The 27,852-nt window shown below is 32.8% G+C and overlaps 3 protein-coding genes across 5 annotated transcripts; all 3 read left to right on the plus strand.

Moving 5' to 3' along the window:
- Window positions 1-6,781: 6,781 nt before the first annotated feature.
- On the plus strand, window positions 6,782-11,819 carry LOC110621310 (transcription factor bHLH48). 3 transcript variants are annotated; one of them, XR_006351769.1, is made up of 7 exons: window positions 6,782-7,749; window positions 7,860-7,988; window positions 8,103-8,184; window positions 9,476-9,544; window positions 9,934-10,005; window positions 10,707-10,914; window positions 11,453-11,484. XR_006351769.1 is itself a non-coding variant. In XM_021765543.2 (7 exons), exons 1-7 carry the CDS (start codon window positions 7,204-7,206, stop codon window positions 11,488-11,490), a joined length of 1,128 nt encoding a protein of 375 aa, XP_021621235.1. In that variant the 5' UTR covers window positions 6,787-7,203; the 3' UTR covers window positions 11,491-11,819. The 3 variants fall into 3 exon arrangements, 2 of the variants coding, with proteins under 2 accessions (XP_043815234.1, XP_021621235.1); XM_021765543.2 differs by having other exon boundaries at window positions 6,787-7,749; window positions 8,103-8,168; window positions 11,453-11,819; XM_043959299.1 differs by lacking the exon at window positions 9,934-10,005 and having other exon boundaries at window positions 6,785-7,749; window positions 8,103-8,168; window positions 11,453-11,819.
- Window positions 11,820-15,135: 3,316 nt separating this feature from the next.
- LOC110621204 (exo-poly-alpha-D-galacturonosidase) lies at window positions 15,136-21,669 on the plus strand. Its single transcript, XM_021765371.2, has 3 exons — window positions 15,136-15,855; window positions 17,689-18,020; window positions 20,990-21,669. The coding sequence occupies exons 1-3, from the start codon at window positions 15,275-15,277 to the stop codon at window positions 21,475-21,477; spliced, it is 1,401 nt and encodes a 466-aa protein (XP_021621063.1). The 5' UTR covers window positions 15,136-15,274; the 3' UTR covers window positions 21,478-21,669.
- Window positions 21,670-24,805: 3,136 nt separating this feature from the next.
- Window positions 24,806-27,568, plus strand: LOC110620308. Its single transcript, XM_021763996.2, has 2 exons — window positions 24,806-25,231; window positions 27,141-27,568. The coding sequence occupies exon 1, from the start codon at window positions 24,864-24,866 to the stop codon at window positions 25,215-25,217; it is 354 nt and encodes a 117-aa protein (XP_021619688.1). The 5' UTR covers window positions 24,806-24,863; the 3' UTR covers window positions 25,218-25,231; window positions 27,141-27,568.
- Window positions 27,569-27,852: the final 284 nt, after the last annotated feature.

Below are 27,852 nucleotides of genomic sequence, written 5' to 3' on the forward strand. Positions count from 1 at the left end.
CTGTGGCAGCCTAAGCCACCATGCAAGAGGTTCGGCGGCCGAATGAACCTTCGGCTGCCGAACCTGAGTTCATCCAGAACTCAGCCCGACGGCAAACTTAGCTCCTCCTTCCCTTCAACATCTCCAAAACATATATACTCAAACTCCTCAACACACATATACTCACGTATATGATCACAGGGGTCCAAAACTATCTAATAACCCCACACAACAAATCAAACATGTATACAAGCATAAATCATCAAAACTACCTTTACTACCCTAAGCATGCATCTCTTTCCTTTAACCCCATAAAACCTTCAGAAAACATATAAACAGGTTCTAGCTCTTCCCTTACCTCTGTAAACAGGAAGATGAACACTCTGACCAAGGGCAAACGGACCAACTCTCCTCAAACTCTCAAACTCTCACAAACTTAACTTTTTGCTTCAAAACACTCAAACCCTTGTGAACGAGCACAACACTCTGCATGAGCTGCCCAAACACAGCACATAAAGCATGAAAGACGTGACTAACCTTTGGACATGAGCTGGTGATAACACCTGTCCACCATGCTGACTAAGGGATACAAAGCTGCTGGCTCAGCAACTCAGCGTCGCCTGCCGAAGCGCATGCAATCATGCAACATTTGGGGGCCGAACCTGAATTCGGAAGCCGAACATTGAGCACTTTCGGCGGCCGAACTTACCTTCGGCGGCCGAACTTGGCTCATCAGCCTTGGGTCATTTCAACTCAAAACGTAGTTAACTCAGTAAAACACATATCACACATAGTAAAACATAAATCCTACCCTCCTCTAGAAGTCCGACACCCCGGATTCCACCGGACGACAGGAATTCCGATGCCGGATTCTAGCCGGGTATTACAGTATTCAAAGACCTCAACAAAGAAAGGGGTAAAAGGTAACGGTAGACCAAATTCTCTCTGCTTTAGGAAAAACACTATGCTACGAACCTCTTGGGGATCCACCAAACCAGGAGGGCGAGGGTAAGGAAGAACTATCCTCTCATTCGGAAGAGGTGCTCGAATAAGATACAACGGAGTATCTAAAAGCCTCCGGGAAATGTGATTAGTTATGTTGGAAGGTGTAATATGCGACTCAAGGTCAAAAACATCAGGAAGCTTTAAACTTGCCATGGAAGAACAAGGAAGCGTACCTGAAAATGCAATAAGGTGAGAAAAGCAGAAGGAGTTGCAGGGAGACAGAGAGCAGAAGAGAGCTAATTTCTTCGGAAGACAGAAAGAATTCGAAATGAAAGGCAATGATGAGACGGAACGTTGATCTGAACAGTTTTGTTTTGGAACGACGCGACCATTAATTGCTCTCAAAGTTTACCCTCTCAACGGTTAAGTAATAATCGGAGAGAAGGTAAAGGGGCAAAAGGATGATCGCTGGGCTTGTCTACATCTATCAAGGGCCAGGTCCACAATGATAGTCCATCACTTAAAAGCCCAGGCAAGTCCAACTTGTTCGGACCTGATTTCCAGCCAAGACAACTTAACCCACAAGATTCACCACTTCACCACATCTGTGGTAAGTATCAAGGAAATAGAAGGAAAAACTCAAAGATGCAAGCAGATGAAAGCATGATAAAGGTTAGACCTACTCATCACGTAGAATACATATAAGATTTGACTTGTTGTTAAAACAAGGGTTACGAGATCGGAAAGAGACGACAAGGATACCTCGGATCCATACTGAGCCGAGAGCTTAGAGTTTAGAGTTTAACTCATCAGAAGCCGAGCTCAGAGGTCGGATTAGTCCAGCTCGGACAGCATGACTTGGGAGCTCGGCCAGCTAAAGGAAACTCAGAGCTCATTTCACTAAGCAAAGACAGAACTCTCGGGTCGGTCAGTCCAGCTCGGACAACATGACCTGAGAGCCCGACCGAACGAAGGAGACTCAAAGCTCAATTCATCGGAGTAAAGACCGATCTCACAGGTCGGTCAGACAGTCCAGTTCGGAAACTTGAAAGCCCAGTTGGCTAAGTGGATCCGGAGTTCAACTCATCAGAGCTCGCAGATAGTTTAGATCAGCTTGGGAAAAAGCAGGATAGAGCTCAATTGGTTAAAATTATAAGGCGAGCAATCTAAAGTATTTCACACATGATAAAAGAAGAACAGCTTAAGCATGAGAGCAGAACAAGAACTTCATTAAAAGAAAAGTACATTACAGCACGTTACAAAGGCTTACACTACGGGATGCAAGACTATCCTTAAAGGATTTACATAACCACATACATCATCATCTACGATTACATCGTTATCACCTATCCTACTACTCTGGTCTTCAGCCCGGAGGAATTCTCACAGCTCGGAATGTGAGTTTGGCAGAAAAGGCCAAGATCTGCCCCGCTATTATAGGGGAACTGAACAAGTTGATTCCCATAAGCATTTCTCACTGTCCCCCTGGGCAAACGTTCGGTTACCCGAGTGTGATGCACGGTACATTCGAACAAGCTCAGATATTGTATGCCGACCGTGCACCACACATGAAAAACATAAGTCTTCGAGGCTACGGCCCCGAAGAGGTCGCGAAGTACACATTCGAAGAAATCGCTGGAGACCTAACTGAGTGCAGCAGATCCCAGTCTCACGTAATACTGGTACTTCACACCAAAGGGAATAATAATACTGGTACTTCACATCAAAAAGAACAACAAGCTGAGCGCCGGCGCCACTCCCATTTATATCAAAAGAGGACAACATGGGCATCGAGGAAATTCCCTGTTTCTCTGCGGAAAAAGGCGAAGTTAGAGCGAACCCCTCAACAGCCCAGAACTTCTCTGGAGCCCGGACAACAAGCAGAGGAGGAGGCCGGCCAGACGACCTGGGTAAAACAGTTTCAGCAGCTTGCCGAATGGTCCCACCCTTCGACTGCCATACCCGAAGGATCTTCAATGCACCGTCCAAACGCCTTAGAGGTAACATCAAATTTTCAAGAATTGTGAACTGACCCATTTTTATTTCAGGAACTGCAAAAAGTTTCAAAACAGGGACAAGTCAGAAACAGTTCTCCCTTAAGATGATAAGAGCACAATCACGGCAAACCTCTGGGGCACAAGGCAATCTGTTTGAAGAAGGCGTCGGATAGACCTGTCACAGATAAAACAAGAATTTCTCGCTTCAACAGAAGGCTCACGAATGAAGAAAAGCTGGCACCGATATATACTCGGAGCCTGAGGACTTAGCACGGGGCAGAGCTACACTAGACTCTAAGCTAATGATGTCAGATTTCTAAAAGATATTCACAGAAAAGGAAAGAAAGGAGATGTCCAGATAATGATGACAAGAAAGTAAAGGCGGCAGAGGACAAGAAGAATAGAGAAAAGACAGAAAGAGGAAAGAGCAGATAGAATTCAGAAACTGCGCAACGACTGAAAGATGAAAGGATGTTATTAAGGCACCTGAACCCGAACAGACGCGATCATAATAGTTCTTGGTATTCACCCCCTCGGCAGTTGGAGCAATAACTGCCGAGAAGGTGAAGGGGCAATTGATGACTGCTGAATTCCTTCACCCCGGACCAGGGGCTTGACCACAGCCCAAGGCCCATGACGTAGAGGCCCACACACCTGATATACATAACAAGCCTGGCTCATCCGACCTTCAAGGCCGGGCTCGACCCATCTTCCTCACTCAAGCCGGCCCGGTCCGCATGGAGCAGGCCCTCTCCACTCAGGCTTAGCATCCGGCCCAACTCTCGGTCCAGCCCAGGATCCAGAAAAATATTCACCAGACAACCTGGCAGATCCGCTCGAACGTACGCACGGGGAGAATCAGAGGCCGTTACGCATGGAGCAGGCGGCTGATACCCCAGTACTTCCGAATCCGCATGGCAGAGACGCGTGGCCCAATCCTGGAGAGACCTTTACACGTCACCAGCAAGCAAGACAATGTATAAAAGAGGAGTCCCCTCCTCAGAAAGTTTAAGCCTTATTCTGTAATAGAAAAACCCTGGTAAAACCCTATTCTATTGGATCTCAGATCATCAATATATATATATATATATATATATATAATATTAGGATAAAACTTTTTAAACACCGATATATTACCTAGATTAATTTTGAAGTTTATTAAGAAAATTTTAAAAAAATATATCAAAATTAATTTAAATACTAGTACATTAATTTGAAAATAAAAATTATTAAAATAACATGATTCTAATTTGGATTGCATAGTTAGAGCTGCCTACCCTTAATCATTGAATTCGTAATATCTGTCACTACATAGGTTTCCTTCAACATCATCAATTTTTTCAATTATTTGGTTTATTTTTCACAGTTAATAAACTTTTAATTAATTAATTTATCTGTGTAATAAACTATTTAAAAAATAGTTGATAAGACCTATTAACTATATTTTTAATTTATTTTAATTTAAATTTTTTTTATCGGTCGATTTAAAAGTTTTAAAATTATGTAAGAATATTTATATAATTTTATACGTAGTAAAAAAATATTATTAAATTTTTATATATTTAAAAAATTTATTAATTAGTCTTATTGTAAAATTAGTGGATTAAAATATTTTTTAATTTATAAAATTAATTTTTTAAATTTTTTTATCAAATAAATTTTTATTAATTTTTAATATTATTTATTTCTGTTTATTTTTATTTTTTCAATTTAAAAAATTTCATTTTTATTTTTAAATTTTTAACTCCAATACGTAAATTTTTTTCAAATTATCCGTTTGTTCTGTAATTTAATTTTATATATTAATTTTATTATTAAAAAGTAATTATCTCACTTAATTAATTTTTAATTTATTTATATAATTGAAATTATTTATTAAATTATTTAAATATAGAGAAATAAATTTTAAATTTTTATAAATAAAAGTGTAATATGAATAATATTTTATTAATAAATGAGTTTTATAGACTATTTAAATTTAAAAAATAATTTAATTTTAAAAGTATACATTTAATAGGTAATAGATTAAATTATTTAAATTTAAAAATACTTAAATATAAATTAAATATTATTTTTATAGATGATATATTAAAGTATTTAAATTAAAGAAAAATAAAATAAAAATATTATTTTTATAATTAATGAGTTAAATAATTTAATTTAAAAAAATTATAGTAAATATTATATTAAATTCTTATATTACTCTAACACAAATTTTTTATGAATTTGCATGTTACGACTATAATAAAAGGAATTTTTTCTATAATATATATTATTAAAAATCAATTTTATTTTATTAATAAAAAATGAGCTATTAATTAGTTGATTATTAAGAAAGATATAATTCTAGATATAAAAAAATAATTTTTTTATTAATATATTTTAATTAATAAAAAAATAAATTATAATTTAATTATAATATTTTATTAATTTTTTTATAAATTTTTTAAATATATATTTATTTTACATATTTTATTTCATTTTGACCATTTATTAAAATCTGATCTTCTAACAAATTTTCTATGTCCGTTGAATATTATTTTATATTGAACTATATTATTATTTTAGTATTGAAATAAAATTTAATATATTAATAAATTAATATAAATATAAAATAATGAAATATTACAATAATAATTGTATAAATTATAATGTTTGTATTGTATATAATAAAAATATGTATATACATCTAAAATAAATGATATTTTATTAAGAATCATATTTTAAATATTATATATATTTAATAATATAATATTCTTTATTCATTATTTTACATATCAATCACAATAATTAAACATAATTTATCAAAAAATTTAAAGATTTCAAATACAATTAGTAAATAGCTATCAACTAATAATTATATTTAATAATTAAATACAAATTAATCATATCATCGATGATTTATAAAAATAAGTAAAAAATAATTTGAGTTATTGCTAATTGTAGTCAAAAATTTATTTATTAAATTTCAAATTTTTATAAAATGATAAAATTAAACTCAATTTATGAAAATTCAAAACATAGTTATCAAACTTTAAAATATAGGCAATAATATATATATAATTTTTATTTTTTTAATAAATTATTAATAATGTGAGTGATTTATGTTTAATTATTATGATTTTATAAATTCAGGTATTAAATAAATAATAATTTTAATTTCAATGTTCAATATATTAATCTTAATTAGTATAAGAGTTTAAGAATATATTCAACCATCAAAATCCAGAAAAGACATATCCTGATTCTAATTTACTTCAACTTTAAGAAATGTTGATAGATTTCAAATTTAATCAAACCAATGCCAATCTAATTTCGATTTCAAATTAGTCCATTATAATTTTTTTTCCTATCAAATATAAGAAATTTCATAGATGGTAAGAGAAATTTCATATAATTTTATATGTAGTAAAAAAAAATCAATTAAATAAAAATAATTTTTGCATCTTTAAAAATTTTTAAATTTTTTTATCTAAATTACACCAATTAAATAAGGTTTTAGCGTCGAGTCTTACTAGCAAGAGGAGAACCACTAAACCACTAACAAGAATCAAAAGTATATGCAAAACAAAAATAGCATATCAAAACCAGCTCTTTCCGTTTTTAGCACCAAAACTATTTTTTACGTCCTGCTAAATCCTAAAGTGAAGAGAAAAGAGATTGTCTCCCTAAAATATTTAGAAAGATAAAGAGTAGTCAGACCACTGGAATTTGCCCAATTAATTGTCAAATTTAGAATTTTCTTCTCTGTTTATTTTTTCACTCTTTGACCAGGATTTGTTTCTCTGTAAAATAAATGTATGAATAAAATAAATAAATAATGGTGGCCCCGACTCAACCTATACACTTTAATCTCAACAAACTGTACAAGAAGAACTGTAGAGGATGAGCCTCCTCCGTGTCTCTCTCTCTCTCTTCTCTCTAAAATGCACAGTTTCTCTCTCTGAAAATTCCCGTATAATTAAACGGCCACCCCCCATCCCCACTTACACTAGACGTTGCTTTCCTTATACTTCAAATGGCTGATAGCTAATCTCTTTATTACAGAGAACACAAACGCCAGCAACCAAACAACAGGCCTTGGCGAAACTATACACAAAATCTGTGAATCATTCACTGCCATCGAAGCTGAAGCTCCTTTAAGCTAAGCTTCTTCTCGACCTCGACCACTCTTTTTATCCCTCCCTCTGTAGCACACAAGCAGAACCCAGTTCTTGTTTCGCTTTTTTCTGGACCTGGGTTTGATTCAATTTCGTCTTCTGTTTTGCTGGTTTTGCTCGCTATGGAGTCACCTACTGGTCCTGTAGCTAGATCCAGCTTCACGGGACCTCAACCTGACGAGACTGGACTTGATTCTCTCCAATTTGGGGAAGATATCCAGCACCTAATCTCCGTGCCTCCGGAAAATGCTAGCTCCTTCACTGCTCTTCTTGAGTTGCCGCCCAATCAGGCCGTGGAGCTTCTACACTCGCCTGATTCGACTATCAGAACCCGAAATGTTATCCAGACCCATCATCAGAAACAGTATCTACAGCCCCAGTTCAATGCTGCGAATTTAACGTTTCCTACTAACAGTGGTTTGATAGAGCGAGCCGCGAGATTCTCGGTGTTCGCCGGTGACAATTTACACAATATTACCTATAATTCTCCTGAGACGAGTTCAGTGCCGTCGAATTCCAGTGCGAATCTCGAGAAAGTCGTTAAGAGTGAACCCACCGAGGCTGAGTCATTCTTAAATCCATTACAGCCGTTGGTTTCTGATCCTACGACGGTTGAAAACGGGGCACAGAATCAGAGGCCGGTGAAGAGGAAGGAGCGAGAAAAGAAGGTAGACAAAATTAGGGTTTCAACGGTTTTCCCTTTTCAATACTTTAATTTTACTTTCACTTTTCACTAATTAACTTACAATTAGTTGCTAATTAATTGAGGTTATTATAGGGTAAAGGCTCAGCAAAGAAGAATAGGAGCTGCGCAAATGAGAACTCTGAAGATGCAGAGAAACTTCCTTACGTTCACGTTCGAGCTCGTCGTGGTCAAGCCACAGACAGCCATAGCTTAGCAGAGAGAGTAATCCCATACTTGAGAACTTAATTAATAGTTTAATTAACCTTCAAGTTGTTTAATTATTGATTAATTGCCAAAATTTAAGCTGACCGTGACTTGAATTTGGCTGTCTTTTAGGCAAGGAGAGAGAAAATCAATGCAAGGATGAAGCTACTTCAAGAGCTGGTCCCAGGCTGCAACAAGGTTAGTTGTCAATTAGGTAATTGATTAATTAATCATTAGATTGAGATTTTTGGGGCTTAGATTATGGAGGGTATCAGTCCAAAATTATCATTAAAATGTTGTAATTATATGTTTGGATTATGTAGATTAGTTAACGGTTTGGTCACTGTCACCTTTTTCACGAAAGTGGGCCTTGCTTTTCTACCAAGAAAAGTGTCGAGCTTTGGTGTCTTGGTGGCATTCTCGTAATTTCATTATCTTTGCCATTTTTTCTTCTTCTGATGGGGAAACTTCGTTTTAGCCAATAGGTGCTTTTTGAGGTTAGTTTTGTCATTTGAGGTTTCTCAATCCTGGTTAATTGGTAAAGACGCTGAATTGAAGGTTTGGGCTTTAACCCAGAAGAAAAAAATGCGTCTTGAGAGTTCTAACAGTTGTGTTATGCAGTTGCCAAACTGATACACAGTGGTTCACTTGAACCAGTTGTTTCTCCTCAAGCGGATAATATTTGGACTAGAAATTATCTGAAGAATAAAAGCATTGGAACTGGAAATTCAGCTAGTTTTTATGTAATGACAATAGTACCCTTCATGGGCTAAATCTCGTGAATTTATTTGTGGGGAAGTGCTAGCTGGATGTGCCTTGAAATGCCTTTGTTCTGTCTGTGTTAGATCATATGTCTGGGGTCCCATCCTAGAGGAAAATTGCAAGATACCAACTTCTCTTGCAAGTTTGGCATCTATCTTTTATTATGATGAAAAACAATTGAGAAAAAGAAAATTGCTAAGACAAAAAATTGTGGGGCAAATTCCTAGACCTAACTGCAATCAGGCATTAGTTGGTAAGGATTTGCTCAGAAGAGTTGGTGTTCAATCTTCATATCACTAAATGCTGACATGTGGTTTGTGCATTTCATTTTGTCAAATTTAAGAAAATTGAAGCTGTAGTTAATGAAAGTTAGGCAGTGCAAGGCAGTAACAAATTAAATCCTAAGTGTGCATATCTATAAAGGCTTGCCTTGTTTTGGCTATTCTTAGATTTGGATCAACTGCTATATCATGTATACTGTGGATGATAGCTAGGATCATCTTTTCATATCAAATATTTTAGTCTACAGAATCCTTTTGCCATATGAGGAGCTCCCTCAGTATCATCATCAATGGAGAGAACTGTATAGCCACAAACCATGCTAATCTCAGTCGGTTTAAATAGTTAACAAAAATTTTCTATTCATGCCTTCATATAGCAACTCTTCAACATTGTCTATAAGCTGGCTTACGCTTCTAAACTTAAGGTCATTGAATCTAATAAGTGGTTATCTTTCTATGCAGATTTCTGGAACAGCATTGGTACTGGATGAGATCATCAATCATGTACAGTCACTACAACGCCAAGTGGAGGTGAACTTCCTTATCTGATGCCTTAACTTGTTATAGAAATATTTAAAATTTTTGAATTTGAGGGTAATTCAATTTTCATTCTTGATGGGACTTTGCCCTTTTCCTGTGGGTGTTTTGAGCACTTAGTATTGAAGTTGTACATTAGTAATAATGTGGTGTTACTCACAGTGCATGACAATTCTGGACCACCTGAATTGTTGATTGTTCTTTTTCCAAGTCTCGTGTCATTTTCCTAACTCAACCCCCTTGGTAACAAGTCAAGTGCATAAAACACCTCTATAATGAAGTAAAGCTGCATGAAAAGTTGACATGCTTCAAGCCTTTTCTGATTCTAAAATCATGATTATCTACCACAATCTTATCCTGGTCTAATGTTTCTTTGATTTCAGGTCTTATCAATGAGACTTGCAGCAGTTAACCCGGGAATTGATTTCAATCTTGACAGTATATTAGCTGCAGAAGTAAGTATACTTTTTCTCAGGCCAAAAAAAAGTATACTTTTTCACTTAAATCATAATTGTTAGTTGCACATTAAAGTTCCCCTTTTTCCCCTGCAACTATGCTAAATTCTAGGTCTGTTGGGCGTGCATGTTGCTTGGGCTGTGTTCCTTAGGATATAGCTCCTTTGAATTTGAACCTGCTTGAATTACTTGTAATGATATTGTATACTTCATTAATATGTTGCCTAGAACATTTGCTTATGAAGGCACAAGTATGCCTGATTATGTAGGTGGATGACAACATTTTGCAATTGCAATGTTGTTTCTTTTTGAGGTTTCCATCTGTTTTCTTCGAAAAGTTTCCTTCCACTGGTATGTGCAAACAATGTGTCCAATTTGCGCCACACGATTTCACGTGCCCCCGGAATTTTACATATGGAGTTGTCCTGAAATTGCGGGCGCACCTTTTAATGCCCCTTGGTTTACGCACTATTCAGTGTATCTAATCTCGCCATGCCGTGCATGCCGGAAAAAAACAAAAAGAGAAGAGAGAGAAAACACGTGATGCGTTGCGAATGTAGATATTGTAAAGATATTGTAATCGAGTGTGGTGGGGACTGTATCCTTCTGTATTTCCTTAGTCAGATTAGCTAATTACTAATGATAGTTGGTATTTTATCCTGTTGCTGATAACTTTCTAATTGTGCTTTTAAAACATGCAGAGTGGATCTTTAATGGACGGTAATTTCCCCAGCATGGTTATGCCAATGATGTGGGCAGAAGTACAAGATAGTGGGAATAGACAAAATTCTCAACAGCTATGGCAGTTTGATGCACTTAACCAACCGGTTTGGGGAAGAGAAGACGGTGGCTATAACTTCATTACTCCAGATAACTCCCTTTTGAGTTATGACTCCTCAGCCAATTCAGGTACATTCGCCGACTTGTAGAACTTCTCTCTGAAAATGTACACCCATTGGTTACTAGCAAATTTCGTTCTCATGTCATGCTTGTTAACGTATGAAATGGAAATGGAAATGGAAATGGAATGTCAAGATCAGATAATGAAATCAATACAAGGAATATTCTATAATTGATGAATTTCCCAGATGAAATTAGTTGTTGTGCTAATTTGCATGTAAGTTGTGATATAGACAAATCATGTTTGGATACAAGGAATAATGTTGAATTTGATTGCTTGCTGTCAATTTAACATTAATAATGCGTTACCTTATCAAGTTTAGACTGAAATCAATACAAGGAATATTCTATAATTGATGAATTTCCCAGATGAAATTAGTTGTTGTGCTAAATTGCATGTAAGTTGTGATATAGACAAATCATGTTTGGATACAAGGAATAATGTTGAATTTGATTGCTTGCTGTCAATTTAACATTAATTATGCGTTACCTTTCCAAGTTTAGATTGAAATCTTGAGACTAACTGCAAATTGTGATCATGGTGTAGCATCTATGCGCTCGAATCAATTGAAAATGGAGCTATGAGGGCGGCACAAAGCTCCACAAATAGCATGTATATAATCAAATATTAGCAATGAGCAGCAAGTAGACGGGATGCCTCAACATTAATCTCAGGTTTCGACGCATTCGATTCGCCAGAGAAGGTTGGAGACTTGGAATTCTCTCACCTGAAGATGAGAAATTTCAATATGTTATTCTCATAATATATATAGATACTGATTCTGAGAGTCATTCAAACTAAATACATGAGTTGTGAGATGATTGAGTGATTCATATTGTAGAAATGCAGAATGATCCATCATCATCATCATCCCTTAACTATTATGGAAGTCTCCCTTCTTGTGTTGCACACATTTTCTCCTCTTCTCCAATAGTTGCATTTTATACTTTCTGCATTGCAGGTTTGCTAATTTTCTTCTTCTTGTGTTGCACACGTTTTCTCCTCTTCTCCAACAGTTGCATTTTATACTTTCTGCATTGCAGGTTTGCTAATTTCAGTCTAATGTAAATTATACATAAATAATGATGATCAATGCTAAACGGTTCGTTTTAATCCTTTAACCAGTACTTAATGGTTTTATTTCCTTTTCTGAGGCAATTTAAGCTTGCACATTTTAATTTTAGGACAATTTCACATGTGTTCATCATGTGCTCTCACTTGATGAAACGACCTGTTTCTCACTAATTTATTAAAGAGTGTTGAGTTAAAAGAGTCAAAACTATTAGGTTATTATTTGGGAGGTGTGAATGACTCGTTGCTTTTGTGAAGCTAACAAAATATCAGATAGGCTTACTAATCTTGTTGTTGATGATCCACGACGTCGGCCGGAGTTTTTATCTTCTCCACTTGGGAATGTTGCTGTATTTAGTTGTTTCTTTTGGTTTTATACCTCCCATTGATTAAAAAAAAAAAAAAGCAGCAAAAATAATTATAAGACTAACCCTGAACTAGTTGCTATTTTGATTCATGATTGACACTAGTTTTAATAAAATAGGTTTATAACTTTTAATGCATGGTTTGTGACTCTATTTTGGAATAAATTTTTTTTATAAGAATTTATTTTAATTGATTTTTTTTCTATCAATTTTTTTATTTATAATAAAAATTTTAATTTTTTTTAATTAAAATTTTTTAAGAATGTAAATAAACCATGTTACTGTTAAGTTATACAAAATTCGGCTCTTATACTCTATAAAAATTTAATCGAACTCTGCTTATTTTTTAAATAAGTTAAATTCAAGTTCAATTTTTAGATATATTTAATAAATGAGATGGGTTTGAATTAAGCAATATTGAACTTCTTAAAATTCATGAGCTTGGCTCACTGATTCAATATTGAACTCCTTAAAATTCATGAGCTTGGCTCACTGACTCACCAACAAACTCGATTGTAGCGAGCGCTGAATCTGCCAAATTTAATAGATTTTCCTTTTTGAATTCAAGAATTTTGTAAATAGGGGGAATGGATGTCGATTCCACCAAGATTTTAACTTTATTTATTCTCCTAGTGTGTTCGATTTTGAAAACTCATAAAAAAAATAAGAAAATCTAAGTCGTCGTGGACATAGCCAAATTAGTGAATCACATTAAATTTGTATATTATTTACTTTTCGGACTAATTCTTTGATTGTATGATTATTCGATTCTTAACGACTGATATTATAACTTTTGGTTCGTATTACAACAATCTGAAAAGATAATGGAATGTCCGAAGGTTCAAATTGAGAATTTCGATAGAATCAATTTTGATTTTTGGAAGATGCAGATTGAAAATTATCTATATCAGAATAACTTCCATAAACCCTGTTAGGAGAGAAGTCAGAAATTATGAAACAAGAGGTTTGGGATCTAAAGGATTGAAAGGCATTAGGGTTGATTCGTTTGACGTTAACGAAAAATGTTGCCTTCAACATCGTTAAAGAGACAATGACTGTAGGATTGCTGGCTGCTGCGTCGTTTGTTTAATTTGAAAATGTCTGAAAGTGGATCTCTCATAGATCATATTAACGAATTTAATATGATTATCAGTTAATTAAGTTCTGATAAGATTATTTTTGATAATGAGATTGAAGTCCTAATTTTATTGTCATCTCTACTGTTTGTTTCTGTAATTAGCAGTTTACGTGAGTCTGAGAAGTTAAAGTTTGATGATGTCCGTGATATTGTCATGAGTGAGAGCATTAGCAAAAGAGAAATCAAATATTCATCTAATAAGTCGAAGGAGGGTATAGTAAATATGGTCAATTGAAGTCGAAGGGGCAAGAGAAATTTCAGGACAGAAATGAAATTCTTTGTTGAGTCTGTGGTAAAAAGGAACACTTTAAGAATTAACTGCTTTAAACCTAAGAAGAAGAAAAGCCAAAAGAATAAATTTCATGAAAATGATAATTCTGTATATTTTACAGATAACATTGGTAATATTTTAATTCTTAATATGTACAGTTCAGTTGACTTATGAATAATTGATTTGGGTGTATTATTTTATTCTTTTTCCAATAGATAGTTATTCCATAATATTAAATCTGAAAATTATAGGAAATTATATCTTGCTGATAATAAAGTCTTTTTTTTCAATTCAAAAATTTGGTAAATAGGGTGAATGACCGTGGATTCTATATAGATTTTAAATTTATTTATTTTAAATGCGAGAAGAGAAAAGTCAAAAAATTTTGAAACGAACAGAGAAGAAAAAAATTTTCAATTGAAAATTTTAATTCAAGAAAACTTAAGAGGAAAAATAATAAATATAATGGAATAATGAAATAAAACAAACAATTGATAATAAAAAATGAGCGGAAGGTAATGGGATTGTTGGTTTTACAGTTTAATTTGTTATTGTTTTGTTAAAGTGTTTAAACATGCAAATTTTACTAATTTTTTTAATATTAAATTAATTTATAAAATACTAAATTAATTTCTAATTAATTAACAATCTCAATAAATATATAGATTTAATTAATTAATCACATTAAAAAAATTCAAACTTAATTAATAATTAATAATCTTGCATACACTTTAAAAAATTATTCTTAAAAAAGAAAAAGAAAAAGTAAAAAAACCTTCTAGATCTGCAAATAATTCACAGGTACAAAGAGCATCACATGTCCAAGAATATACTTTCCCATTCAAGCTCAAATATGCCAAACTAAATAAAAAAAAAAAAAAAAAAATTTGCACCCATAGGGTGGTGATGATGAGAGAACCTACAGCTAATAGGAGAGGAGAAATGATCCTCCCAAAGAGCATAAGAGAATCAACGCATTGGTAGAGAAAAACTTAACTTATGAATAGAAAAGAAACAAGAAAAAGAAAGAAAGATTTTTTTTTGGGACTTCTTATAAGATAATGGGATGAAGAGGATGATAATTTAGGAATTTAGTTTTCGTTTATAGGAGAAAAATACTTTGAATTTGAAAAATATTTTTTTAAAAATATTTTCTGCTAAAAATATTTTTCAACAAATAATTTATTTTTTTATTATTTAATTTTAATTAAAAATAAAATATATTAATAAATTTATAAATAGAAATTATAATAAAATTTTAAAAACACAGAAAATTACTTTTTTTTTAAAAAAAAAAATACAGAAATTATAATATAATATAGTATTATAAATATTTAAATATAAGATTATATATTTAAAATAAAATAATAAATAATTGCACATGTTATTTAGACCAAAACCTCTCATGAACTTGAATGCTAAGACACTGGCAAAGATTAAACACAATCAACCAAATTAAGGACAACTCGAAAAAAAAAAATTAACAAAGCAGAGAGCTGAAATCTCCATTCTATTCTCCTCCAATGACTGCTCGGCTTTTCCAATTGGTCATTCTCTTAATCCTACTCCCTCTCCTCCAATCACGTCCCCACGCTTCACAATCCACCAATATTTATCTCCCCCTACAAATCACCACTCTATCCGTCGCCGATTTCGGCGCCACCGGCGACGGCCTTCACTACGACACTCGCGCCATCCAATCTACCATCGATGCTTGTCCCACCACCTCCTGCCGTGTTTCCTTCCCGCCTGGAACCTACCTCACTGCCACTATCCACCTCAAGTCCAACGTTATTTTAGATATCCAAGAAGGTGCTACTTTATTGGGAGGCACGAAGATCCGGGACTATCCGAAGGAATTCGATAGATGGTACGTTGTCTTGGCGGAAAACGCGACTGATGTGGGAATTACTGGTGGCGGTGTGGTGGATGGACAAGGGCTAAAGTTTGTGCAGAGATTTAATGAGGTGAAGAATGTGATGGTGAGTTGGAATCAGACTGGGGCTTGTTTGGGAGACGAGTGTAGGCCGAGGCTTGTTGGGTTCATTGGCTGTAGAAATGTTCGTGTTTGGAATATTAGGCTGCGGGACCCTGCTTATTGGTGGTAAGTTCAACTACTGTATTTTCATTGCCCTTTTTAATAAGGTTCCGTTCTTTCTCCATGATCATCCCATTTTCCTCAATCAAAATCTGATCATTCTAATGGGTACTAAATTTGATTACTCTTCCAAATCTAATAGGCCATAAATGACTTTTGCGTTGCTTTTTAAGTTCGTCTAAGTGTCTGTTTGATATTGTGGACAGAGAGTTAAAACTGCATAGCAATCCTAAACAATCCTAATTGTTGTTGAATATCTGATTTATCCTGACCTTCTTTTAGCTTCAAGCTTATCAATATGGTATAGGAAGGGCAACACGGCTCCTTAAGCTGGTAGGACCCTTGAAAGGAAATTGTGGTTCCCACTTATAGTGGAGGCCAGCTTGTTTGGATGGCAAGTTCTAGTTTCCACCGCCAAGTGCCAACTTGGAAGGGACCATCACGTCTGGGCCTATAACCATGCTTGGCTATTAAACTTTCTTTCTTTCTTTCAGTCTTTTATTTTCTTTTTATTTTTATTTTTTTTCTTGTATTACAAGTATGGAATCCCTCTGCTTGATAATCACTTCCTCTTCAAAGTCAATTTCTTAAGAGCCCATTGCTAGGTTCTTGCTTGTTACACTTGCAATTTATGACCTTTCTTGGAGAGATAGCCTACCTTATCGTAAGCTGAAGGGTCAAAAAAAAAATATTAATACAAATGGGACCTTTAGAAGGGAACTATCGAACTATTCTTTAGCAGTTTTATTGCAACTTTAAAGGATTTTTAGTTCCTTTTACTTCTTTACTGGTGGAACAATACGTAGTTCTCCTTTGCTGTATGCATATTTGTGTGTGTGAGTTTATGTGCATTCACTGTTGCTGATCTACAAAGTAATGTGTTGGGAACTACTGACAAAAATAAATAACACCAAGAATGAAATCCAAGTAGCTGTTGTAGTAGAAGAACTGAGAAGAGAGATGATAAACTAATAGGAAACAGATGGATCAAGTGCTTGAATTATTGAAATTGGAGAGTCAGATTATAAAATTTTTGGCTGTTGCAATGTCATGAATGGTGCAGCTTGGTATATTTCTGGTGGTGTTTTGTAACACTAAAAGCTTAAAATTTTAAGTGTTGGATAAGATAAATGCTGAAAATCTTTAGAAGCTTGCGGCTTGGCTTGTGTTAAAAATAGTGTCAAGTCTAATAATTAGTTATATATATGACTTTCCATCAAAGTTTTCCAACTCAGTTTGGTCTGAGAACTGGTGAAGACAAATGGTGGCCAAGAAAATGAAAAATAAAATCATGCATGCGACCCTTGATAGGATCAACCAAATCCATCGAGCTTTGTCTGGGATTTACATTTTTTCGGTTTGTAGGGATAACCTGATAACAAGGAATGGCCATAAGCTCAACTTCCGGCTGAACCAGCTAAGATGGGCCGGGTTTGACAACCATGCTTCTTATAAGTTGAAAATTTTGACTTACCATTTTAAGATAATTTTAACTTGATTGAAAATTTTAAGTGATATATAGACAAGTATGTCAAACAAACTTAAAATTTAAAAAAGGTGCTTAACAATTTAATTTTAAGTGCTGCGCTGTGTTATGAAACATGATCACCTATGTAACTAGTCAAATAGTATTATTGAGTCAATTGATAGATTTATCTATTAAGAAGATAGAATAAGTGAATTGAATTTCTTCACTTTATTATTGTTCAATCACTGTGTCCCAATTTTCTGTGACTCATGCAACAAATATATATACACGTGTATGCATGTATATTAATTTATATGTGTATATTCAAGTTCTTGTTAGATATATCTGACGAACAGTTTGCATTACTGCAGCTTGCACATAGTCCGTTGCCATAACACGTCCATTTTTGATGTTTCCATATTTGGTGACTTTAATACACCTAACAACGATGGGATGGATATAGAGGATTCAAATAATACTGTCATTACAAGGTGCCACATTGATACCGGAGATGATGCCATTTGTCCAAAGACATATAATACCCCCCTTCATAACTTGACTGCAACAAACTGTTGGATTCGAACGAAATCTTCAGCAATCAAGTTTGGCAGTGCTAGTTCGTTTGATTTCAAGAATCTGGTGTTTGACAATATCACTATAGTTGATTCTCACAGAGGACTGGCACTACAAATACGTGATGGAGGTATTACACTCTTTCCCACAGGAACTTAATTTTTATATAAATTCTTCACATATGAAGGATGACAAGGACAGGAATGCTACAAAAGTTCTGTTGTTATTGATTGGGATAGGAAACATTCAATGCGTTAGTACAATGGAAACTTTCAAAAGTAAGGTGATGGAATAAGAAGAATAAAGGGATTAAGAGAAACAAATTCTCAAGTTTCAAAGAAAAACAAATTCTCTCAAAAAAATAATTCTCAAAATCTTTATCTAATTCTCAATAATAATCATACTAATCAAATCTAAATATGTGGATATCTTAGATCCTGTTACAGATTTTTACAACCCTAATCACATTAGGATTAAAAATCCTCATTCCAAGTTTAGTTAGGAATAATAAACAAAACAACTTCCTAAATGATTAAAATACTACTCTCTTAGTAATAGCAATGGTTACAAAATTCGATGGAAATACTGCTAATACTTTGTATACAATAGAAATTTAAATATTCTAATTTGACATTTAAGATAATTCCTAAGTATCCTTACTCCTAAAAGAATGTTCTGTATTGCATTATCTCCTATAATTGGAGAAAACTTGACCTCAAGTTTTGGAATGTGGAAGAATAAGGAAGTGACTTCATAGAACAAGCAACTTTTTCTTATTGAATGGTAGTAACAAGATTGGAATGAAGAACTTACACTTTCCTCTGCATCTTCGAAACTTCTGAATTTAGCAATTAAAGTTGAATGGCAATTTAAATCATTAGGACAAAGGGAAATTGAAAAATTTTCTATTTCTGAGGTCATCTCTATGACTTGATTTTCTTCAATCTCCATTGAAGTTTCTGTAGCTTAATTTTTTTGTTTGCTTGGATAGATTTTTCAAACTTGTTCTAATTATCATCCACTCTAGAAGAAATCCTTCAACGTGTATTTCCATAATAAGTTCTTCCTCATATAAAGGCTCAATAATCAAAGTTTCGGATGATTCTGATTCAGGTTCTGTAGTTACATATTCAAGTTGATCTTTGAATTCTTCTCCTTGTTCATCTTCAACTTCAAGATGGCTCTTCTTTGTAGCCTCTTCAAGTTCTTCCTTGCATTCTTTCACATGAACTTTAAGTTCTTGCTTTGTTTCTTTAACCACTCTTGATAACTCATCTAGCTCTCCATTTAGTTTAACAATGCTTGAAATCATGTATTCTTTTTCTATGCTTCAAGTTCTCTTTCCGTCTCTTATAGAATTTGTTGGATATCTTGATATCAGCTTCTCTTATCTAGTAAAATTTTGCTTCTTTTTTTAATATTGATCACATAAGTAATAACATAATGCACCAGTCACGATAATCGCTATCTATCCAATGGTGTATATAAACCACTTGATTCTTACAATTATTAATTTCGTTTTAGTTCTTCAATGTCAATTTTCTATTAAACGATTTAATCTTCTAATCGGTCGATGTGAATCCACAACATGTCATTCCAATTAAACAAGCCTACTTTACTGACTTTAAGGAGTTATTTGCACCCAAAATATGTATCAGAATTGGAATCAACTTAGCAAAATTAGCAAAGAGGGGATTTTGCCAAAGTTTCTGATGTGGCAATGTTGACACAGTGATGAGCTAATGGTTGACATGGCTAGGTAGGATAATAGAATCAAGTGCGACAAGGAGCACAACAACAGTATGAGCTTGGTTAAGAAAACGGGTCAATAACCGGACCATATGGGTTTTCAACTATAGAATTGTTGAGAGGAGTTTCTAATGGCAGAAAAGGATGATTAGTTGCCAAAGAAGATTTAGGGAGGACCAAGTGTTGAAAATAGCTGCAATTCTTTTGAGTTGTGTGTGGGATGCTACTTCTATCACTGGCATCATCTAATGTTGAATGGTCCACCTATGGTGATAGTGTGGTCTTTTAAAGATGGGATGGTGATGGATGGCAAAAGGGAAGCAATGACATTGTTTTCTTCTTTGTTTGCAATGGTCTACGTCTTTTTTTTTTTTTCAAACAATAACCTGTGGCAATTTTGAAAGGAAATTTTTGTAGGACGCAGGAGGTTTGGCTGATCACATGCCCTTACCAAATTGATGCACGGAAGAAGAAAGAAAGAGATGGATAAAAACAATTCTTAAAATTCAATGAAGAAAAATCAATTCTTAGAGTGTTAGACCTATATAACTTCAAAACGTAATATTTTACTTTCATTTTTACTGTGAAAATAAAACTTATAACTTGTCCTTTGCTTCCCCCTATTCTTTCTTTTTTTTTTCTCTCTTTTTTTTTTGCTAATTTACTTTTCTAATTGTAATTGTCGAATTATAATATTAATATATTCTGAAATTTTAATTTAACTCACTATCTTTTTTTAGTTGTTTAATTATTTGATCAAAATTAAATGGGAGTTTCAGCACATGCACAATAATAATCAATGGCTACATTAAAGAGTTCATAATTTATAATGCAATAACAATATATTATTCTATTTATAAATCACACTTCTAACTAAAAGATGGTAATTTTATTTTTTTATCAAAATATGCAATTGTAATATATTTTTTTATTTATTTTCTAGAATATATAGCCTTTTTGATGAATTCTGAGAATTTGTATCAAATCTTTAGGTTCGATTCTCCATTTGACAACTATTCTATAGAGGATTATAGTTTATCACTATATTTTTACACTAATTCTAAATTTGAATATTTGGCTAAAGATGGTATCTCGGTTCGTGTGGACGTTCTTCATAAAGTTAATGAGATAGCACAGCAATGCTTCCATGGTCTTCATTCTCATATTTTGTTTATTTTGGCACACTGGTTGAAATGATCAGTCACTTCTGATTTACTAACAAGTTATGCTTAGTAAATGGCAAAGTCGGCATTTAGTTTTTTGTTAACAACTGAAAACTCAGCTATAACTTTCTTCAAGATAAATCAGCACAGCCGAACTGTCTGATCACTGATTGTTTATCTTGTGCAGGAAATGTGAGCAACATCACTTTTTCAAACATAAACATTACTACTAGATACTATGATCCATCATGGTGGGGGAGAGCAGAGCCCATTTACGTGACAACCTGTCCGCGGGACTCAAATGCAAAAGAGGGCTCAATATCTGATTTACTCTTCATTAATATAACAGCAACTTCTGAAAATGGTGTCTTCTTATCAGGTTCTAAAGGTGGCTTATTAAGCAACCTGAGATTCATTAACATGAACCTCACATACCGAAGGTGGACAAAATATACAGGCGGATTGGTAGACTACAGACCTGGTTGCCAGGGTTTAGTTAATCACAGTGCAGCTGGGATCATCATGGAACACTTAGAAGGTTTGGAGGTTGAGAATGTATCTATGAGATGGTCGGATAATAAAAAGGAGCAGTGGGATAATCCTCTAGATTTCAGGCCCTCAACTGTAAATAACATTTCATTTTTCAATTTCCATTCTGGTTTATATAAAGAATGAATTGGTCTGAGAAACCATGGGAGGAACTTCCATCATTGATGTTATTCTTGGATAAAATCCTGGATTTTAATTCCTGATTCTTTTCCACAAAATTTGGGACGCACAAGTCAGCAAGATTGTTTGAAGATTTGTTGTATGACATTGAAAAAAAAAGGTCTTTTCATGTGTAATAAAGGATCTGATTCTTCTTTTATATTTACTATTAATTTTTTAAATTTAATTTAGCTTTGTTATTCTTGATGCTAGCATTTACTGCATTGATAGGAATGGAACTTCAACTCCTGAGAAATGTAATCTATTTAATGTCTGTGGCGCCCTCCATGTTTGTGATATCTCTTTGGTCACAAAATAAGGACTTGACCATTAAATTGTTATTATCCATTAATCTACCCACTCTTTGTCCCCGTTAAGCTTCATGCTTCTTTCTGCATCATCCCAAGGCATATCAGTCCGTCTTTATGTGATGAGTTCAATAGCTCGCTGTTAATGATGAATGTGTGATGCTTTGAATGGCTTATGGGATTTTATCTCTCTCCCTAGATCCGTCTTTTTTTATGAATGGCAGTTAGATGAGCAAGTTCCATTGCAAATTTCTGGTTCATGCTATATGATGCTGTGATACGTTTTGTTTACTGACATTGACAATTACGAATTCCATATATTTATTTCTCGTATAGAAATATTTTCAGGTTGTGCCCAGTTAGGACTTGATGAAGAGTCATTAGAATTACTCTGAAACGTTGCAGATAGAAGGAATGAGATCAAATTATGTTACTTGTGCTAGTGTGTAAATGCATTGCTAGGCTTGCTGCAGTAGATCAGGCAAACAAGTTCACATGTTCTCAGATGTGAATTGCCCTTTCATTTAGTTCTTCAGAAGTTTTTGATTGATATGTACTCAAAATGTGGAAACCTTAATTACCTCAAGAATGATATTTGATATTATGCCTGAGAGAACTGTTGTTTCATGAAATTCAATGCTTGTGGGGTGTAGTTAACATGGAACGGGCAGACAGATGGTTGAGCGCTTCAACTTGAGAAAAGAAGACAAATTTAAGCTTGACAATGCAACCTTTTCTTACTGTTCTATATATCTACAGCTATGGAAGATGGGAAGATAAAGAATTGGACATCTTTGATGAGATAATGAAAGTAAATAAAGTGAAGTACAGATTACGATGGAAATGGCAATAATTTTCAGGAGCCCAGAAGAAGCTGCATTGAACTTGACCAAACCCTGCACACCACCATTTGATGGTTTGAAGATACTGAAGCTGGCACACAGCAGATGGCTCGAAGATATTGAGCTTGACAAAAGAGAATATTTGTAGCCCTTGGGTGAAAACTGGCTTTGGTTTTTGGACTCATTATTGCCCTTGAGAGAGTCTCAATCTGGTTGATAGAAGACCTCCAAAGTGTTGATTGTCACAATCCAAAGTTTCACAACACATAGTTTTGAAAAATACACAATTGAATACACAACACATAGTTTTGAAAAATACATATATTATAATAATTGAATATATTTCTTTTCATAATTAATTATAGTAATATAAATGAAAGAAATAATATTTAACATTTAAATATTAGCAATTCATTTTAATAAATAATTGAGTACCATACTTTTTTATCAGTTGTTTTTAATTAATATTTTTTTTAAAAATAAAATTTTAATTAATTATTTTTTATTAACCTTTGAAACATATATTAATGATAATATCTATAAAATATATATTTTTATAATTTAAATATTATCAATAATTTTAGCTGCTATTATGAATAATTGAAATATATATATATGTATGTATTTCTTAAAGTTTGAGAGGTGTGCTTTCCTAGCACTACAATTCTGTGGGTAATTTTGATCCATAGTAAGTGTACTTTAGTTATTATTTATTACATGTATTAAATTTTAATTTATTTTTAAAAAATTATTAATATTTAAATATTTTTTAAAATAATCATTTAAATAAAATAAATTTTCGATTCAGGTATACATGTAGTCTATTTTATATGACGTAAAATAATAATAATTTTTTTTTTCTTTTTTAATTACTACAATCTTTTGATTTTTAAATATTTAAATTTTATTAATTGGAACACCATCTAAAATTTAAATATATTTTTATTTTATAATTTATATATAATGATACAAAATATTAATAATATATATTTATTATTTTTAATTATATAATTATTTTATTAAAAAATAATAATTATATATTAATTATTAAATTATATTTTTTAATAAATTTATTTATATATTTTTAATTAAAAAATATTTAATTAATTTTATAAAAAAAATACTTACAACCTAATTATTTAAATATGTAAAATAAATATAGAAAAATTCATAAATATTATTTTTATGTGAAAATTGATAACAAGAACTATATAAAGATAATTTGCATTAATATATATTTTTTAAGATTTAATGTAATTAAAAAATAAAAAATATATAGGTTTAAGGAGGGTTGAACCACGATAGTTGTTATAACTCTATAATAAAAAATAATATTAAAATATTTTTTAAAAATAATTAATTTTATAATATTCTTAATAAATTAAATTTTAATTAATAAAAAATAAATTGCTTTCAAAAAAATAATAAAAAATAAATAATTTTTTAAATTTTTTATTAAAAACAAATAAATGATTGAAAACAAATAAAAATATTTAGATTAAATAGTTTTAAAAAATAAAAAAAAAATTCATTTTTCACTTTTTTATACTTCTCTGGATTTTTTTAAAAATATTTTTATTTCAATAAATTTTCTATAATTTTTAATGAAAAAAATAAGAGAGAATTTTTTTTATAAATTTATCTAAATGGCTAAATTTTTTTTTATTTTATATGATAAATACATTTTTTTATTATTATTTAAGTCAAAATAAACTATATATATTTTATTAAAAAATATATTAAAATCTATTTGAGTGATTATTTTATATAAATATTTAAATATTAATAAATTTTTTAAAATAAATTAAAATTAAAAACTGTAATCATTCAGTAACTAAAGTTTAATAACTATAATTCAGTGACCAAAGTTTAATAATTATAAGTAAAAATTATCCTTAATTTCTTTACGGAGTGTGGTTAAAAAATTAAAATAATATTAATATAAAAAATTATTTATTAAATATTTTTATAAAATTAAAAAATCAAATAAAATTTATTATTTTATAAAAATTAAATAATAAAATATTTAATTAAATAATTTTAAAATATTTTTAATAAAAAAATTAATTAATAAATTTTTTTATAAAACTGAAAATCAATTAATAAGGTTCATTATCGGATTAAATAGTAAATTTTTCTTAATTTTATAAGCCAAACCTCGCCTTCCCTTTCTGGTCTACTTGTCAATCTGCAGCCAATAACCATGCCCCCACCACAATTCACGACGGCGTCTACCATGCTCCGCCAGCGATTAGCATCCTCTCTCAGGACACGCGGAGGCGCCGCGGCGAGTCACAGTCGGTGGACATCTCCTGGCCACGAGGAGAGGCCCAAGGGTTACCTATTTAACCGGACTCCACTGCCAGCTGGGCAGTCCCGCAAGTGGGAGGACTGGGAGCTCCCCTGCTACATCACCAGCTTCCTGACCATTGTGATTCTCGGTGTTGGGTTGAATGCTAAGCCCGATCTGTCCATCGAGACCTGGGCGCACCAGAAGGCCCTTGAACGCCTTGAGATGGAGAAACTTGGTCTCTCTGGTTCTGGAGAATCGGAGTAGAATCATGATCTGGGGTATGACATACGACTCTTATACAAACTTTTGTGGGTTCTTTTGGGTGGTGAACTTTTCACCTGTTGTTGATAATGTGTAGTTCAATAAAAGGTTTTTTTGACTGTTGGCATTCCCTTTCTCATATGGAGCTTAATGACCGTAAATTTTATTTTGATATTATTGATGTTATAAGCTTTAATGAGTTTCATTTAAGTAGCAATTTTACGGATTGTCTAATTAATTGGATGGATTTTAATTGGATGATTGTTGAGCTTTGATCAGTTATTAAGAGAGTGTGAACTGCTTCTGATTGTCTGCCTAATTTTATTGTTAAATTATGTTTGTCATAAATAATAATCTTTCAGATATATCTTTTTTTCTTCTGCAATTTAACTGGGGCTTTTCTATGTGAATATGTAAGTCATTGTGTTTTGAAGCTTTGTTGATATTTATTAATTTCAATTTTGACATAGAAATTATTCCAATAGATGTTGCTTATCTCAACCACATTGAGTCAACATAGTGATTGTGGTGATCCTCAAGTCTTTTTTGTTGTTTTATTGACCTGAACTCGTTTTATTTGAGATTTGGTCAGATCAATTTCTTTGTAATTGTAATCTGGGAAGCTGCATGTTTGGGCTATTCTGTGTGGCTTGGATAGTGATTGTGTTATTGATGCTGTGTGGCTAAATAAGGTTTCCTGTATCCTGAACTTGTGTTACTTTTTTTTTTTTTTTGTGGAGCCTGATTATTGTTTTGCACGGAATAACTTTTAGCAAGTTTAAATTGGATGTTTATACCCTTTTTTTGGTGTTCAATAACAATCTTATGATTTTTTTTTTCCCTACTTCATGATTGTTAGTCTCCTTAATTGGATAAACCTAAATTTGTATAGTTACTTTCAATATGATTTAATCATATGTAAAACATTTGGCCATGAATTGTAATCCTCTTGGGTCCTGGCATTTCTTATGTGATTTTAAGTCATCTTTCCAACTTGGTCATGATGCATGTAATATTTTCAGAAATTGTCTATTACAATATTTTGATTATAGTATACATTAGTGATAAGGTTTACTGGTTTTGTCATTAGATATAGTGAAACCTTTCTAAATATAGCTAGAAGAGTACGTAATATCATGGAAATTATGCAAGGATAGTAGATGATATATATATATATATTAGCATCCTTTAAGATTTTTCACTTCAAGCTTATGATGGCACAAATTCAAGTCCATTTTCATTTCAAATGCACATATATTCAGAGGTTTTACCCCCTGGATACATATAAGCATATTCTCAAACCACTCCTTTCCAGTTTCCTCTTCGTAGAACATATTGCCTCTTGCTTTTTTGTGTGCCATTGTCTATGAAGAATTTTGGAGAATTTTAGAGTATTCTTCTATTTCAATCTTAATCTTTACGATTAGTTTACATGACTATTTATATACAAAGAATTAAAACTAAATAGGAAACAAATAATCAAATAATAATTACAGAGATAATTAAGGATCCTAATCAAATCAAATCATATCTCTAGAATCAACAAATAAGTCAACACTCCCCCTCAAGTTAGTGCAAAGATATCGCACATACCCAATTTGCAAATTAGATTATGGTAGATCTTATTATTGAGCCCTTTAGTAAACACATCCACAAGTTGCAGTAGAAGTCATATGAACTAAGCTCAAACTATCGTCTGTTAATTTTTCTTTAATGAAGTGCCGATCAATCTCAATGTGCTTCATTTGGTCTATATTGATGGCAATTTTGTTGTCACAATACAAAGTTATCTTGTCCCTCTCGGGCAACCTTAGCTCCTCTAATAACTTCTGCAACCATAAAAGTTCACACACACCTTGGGTCATTACTCTGTTTTCTACTTCAGCATTTGATCGAGTAACAACACTTTATTTTTTGCTCTTATAGGTGACAAAGTTCCTTCCCACAACTGTGCAGTAGCCAAAGATGGATCTCCTGTCATCTGAGAGATTCTGCCCAATCTGCATCTGTAAAAGCTTCAACTCGGAGGTGATTATGTTTGGAGTAAAGAAGTCTTTTTCCTGACGCAAACTTTAGGTATCTCAAGACGCGAAGTACAACCTGCATATGAATCTCGCGAGGGTCATGCATGAATTGCCTGACTAAGTTAATAACATAGGCTATATCCGGTCGAGTTTGTAAGAGATAAATCAACCTCCCTACCAATCTCTTTTCAATATCTATGGACTCATCAATTTCTGCTTGCATCTTGTGATTACCTTGATTTACATTGTAACATATCAGTTTCTTCCAAAAGATTCAAAATGTACTTTCTTTGGGAGATAAAGATCCCTTTTTATGATTTAGCCACCTCAATACCTAGGAAATATTGCAGTTTCCCTAAATCTTTGATTTTAAATTCTTGAGCCAATAACCTTTTTAGTTGAGTCATTTCCTATTTGTCATTACCTGTCATCGCTATATCATCAACATACATAATAAGAAGGGTGATCTTACCTTTGTAATGTTTAATAAAAAGAATGTGATCAACATTACTCTGTTGGTAACCAAAGGACATCATAGCTCTGCTAAATCTGTCAAACTAAACTCTGGGAGATTGGTTTAGCCCATACAAAGTCTTTTTTAACTTTCCTTGTGT

The sequence above is a fragment of the Manihot esculenta genome, chromosome 8 (genome assembly GCF_001659605.2).
Source record: "Manihot esculenta cultivar AM560-2 chromosome 8, M.esculenta_v8, whole genome shotgun sequence".
Classification (NCBI taxonomy): Eukaryota; Viridiplantae; Streptophyta; class Magnoliopsida; order Malpighiales; family Euphorbiaceae; genus Manihot; species Manihot esculenta.